This window comes from Austrofundulus limnaeus, unplaced genomic scaffold, assembly GCF_001266775.1.
Source record: "Austrofundulus limnaeus strain Quisiro unplaced genomic scaffold, Austrofundulus_limnaeus-1.0 Scaffold866, whole genome shotgun sequence".
Lineage (NCBI taxonomy): Eukaryota > Metazoa > Chordata > Actinopteri > Cyprinodontiformes > Rivulidae > Austrofundulus > Austrofundulus limnaeus.
In genome coordinates, this window is record NW_013953268.1 from 140,579 (window position 1) to 141,090 (window position 512).

A 512-nucleotide genomic window follows, 5' to 3' on the forward strand; every position below is an offset into this window, starting at 1 on the left:
CAGCTTGATGTGCAGGGCGGTGATGCCCAGCTCCTTGCAGCGCTGCGCCACATCCTGCGCCGCCAACATGGCGGCGTACGGAGACGACTCGTCTCTGTCCGCCTTCACCTTCATCCCGCCCGTCACACGGCAGATGGTCTCCCTGGAAACAAACAGACCAATCAGAGGCCACTTCCTGTCTGCGCAGCCGGCAGACCAATGAGAGGGGACGTACTTTCCAGACAGGTCAGTGACGTGGACGAAGGTGTCGTTGAAGGAGGCGAAGATGTGACAAACACCGAAGACGTTCTCCCCCTCAGCCACCTGAGGGCCCAGGCTGATGACCTGCTCCTCCTTCTTCTCCTTTCCTTTACGGGGGGCCATACCTGCTGAGGGACAGGTGGGCAGCACGTCAACACCTGGACTGTGACTGTGAGCAGCTCGTCAACACCTGGACTGTGACTGTGAGCAGCTCGTCAACACCTGGACTGTGACTGTGAGCAGCTCGTCAACACCTGGACTGTGACTGTGAG

General features: G+C 59.6%; 1 protein-coding gene across 3 annotated transcripts in view; it reads right to left on the reverse strand.

The window, feature by feature from the left end:
* Positions 1–512, reverse strand: part of rps14 (ribosomal protein S14) — a gene marked incomplete at its 3' end in the record, with an annotated part of 5,690 nt that continues 5,178 nt past the window's right edge. Inside the window, 2 exon segments of one of the 3 annotated variants that reach the window (XM_014029192.1) lie at positions 1–142; positions 215–368. In XM_014029192.1, coding sequence (XP_013884646.1) covers positions 1–142; positions 215–363 — 291 coding nt within the window. 3 annotated transcript variants of the gene reach the window in all.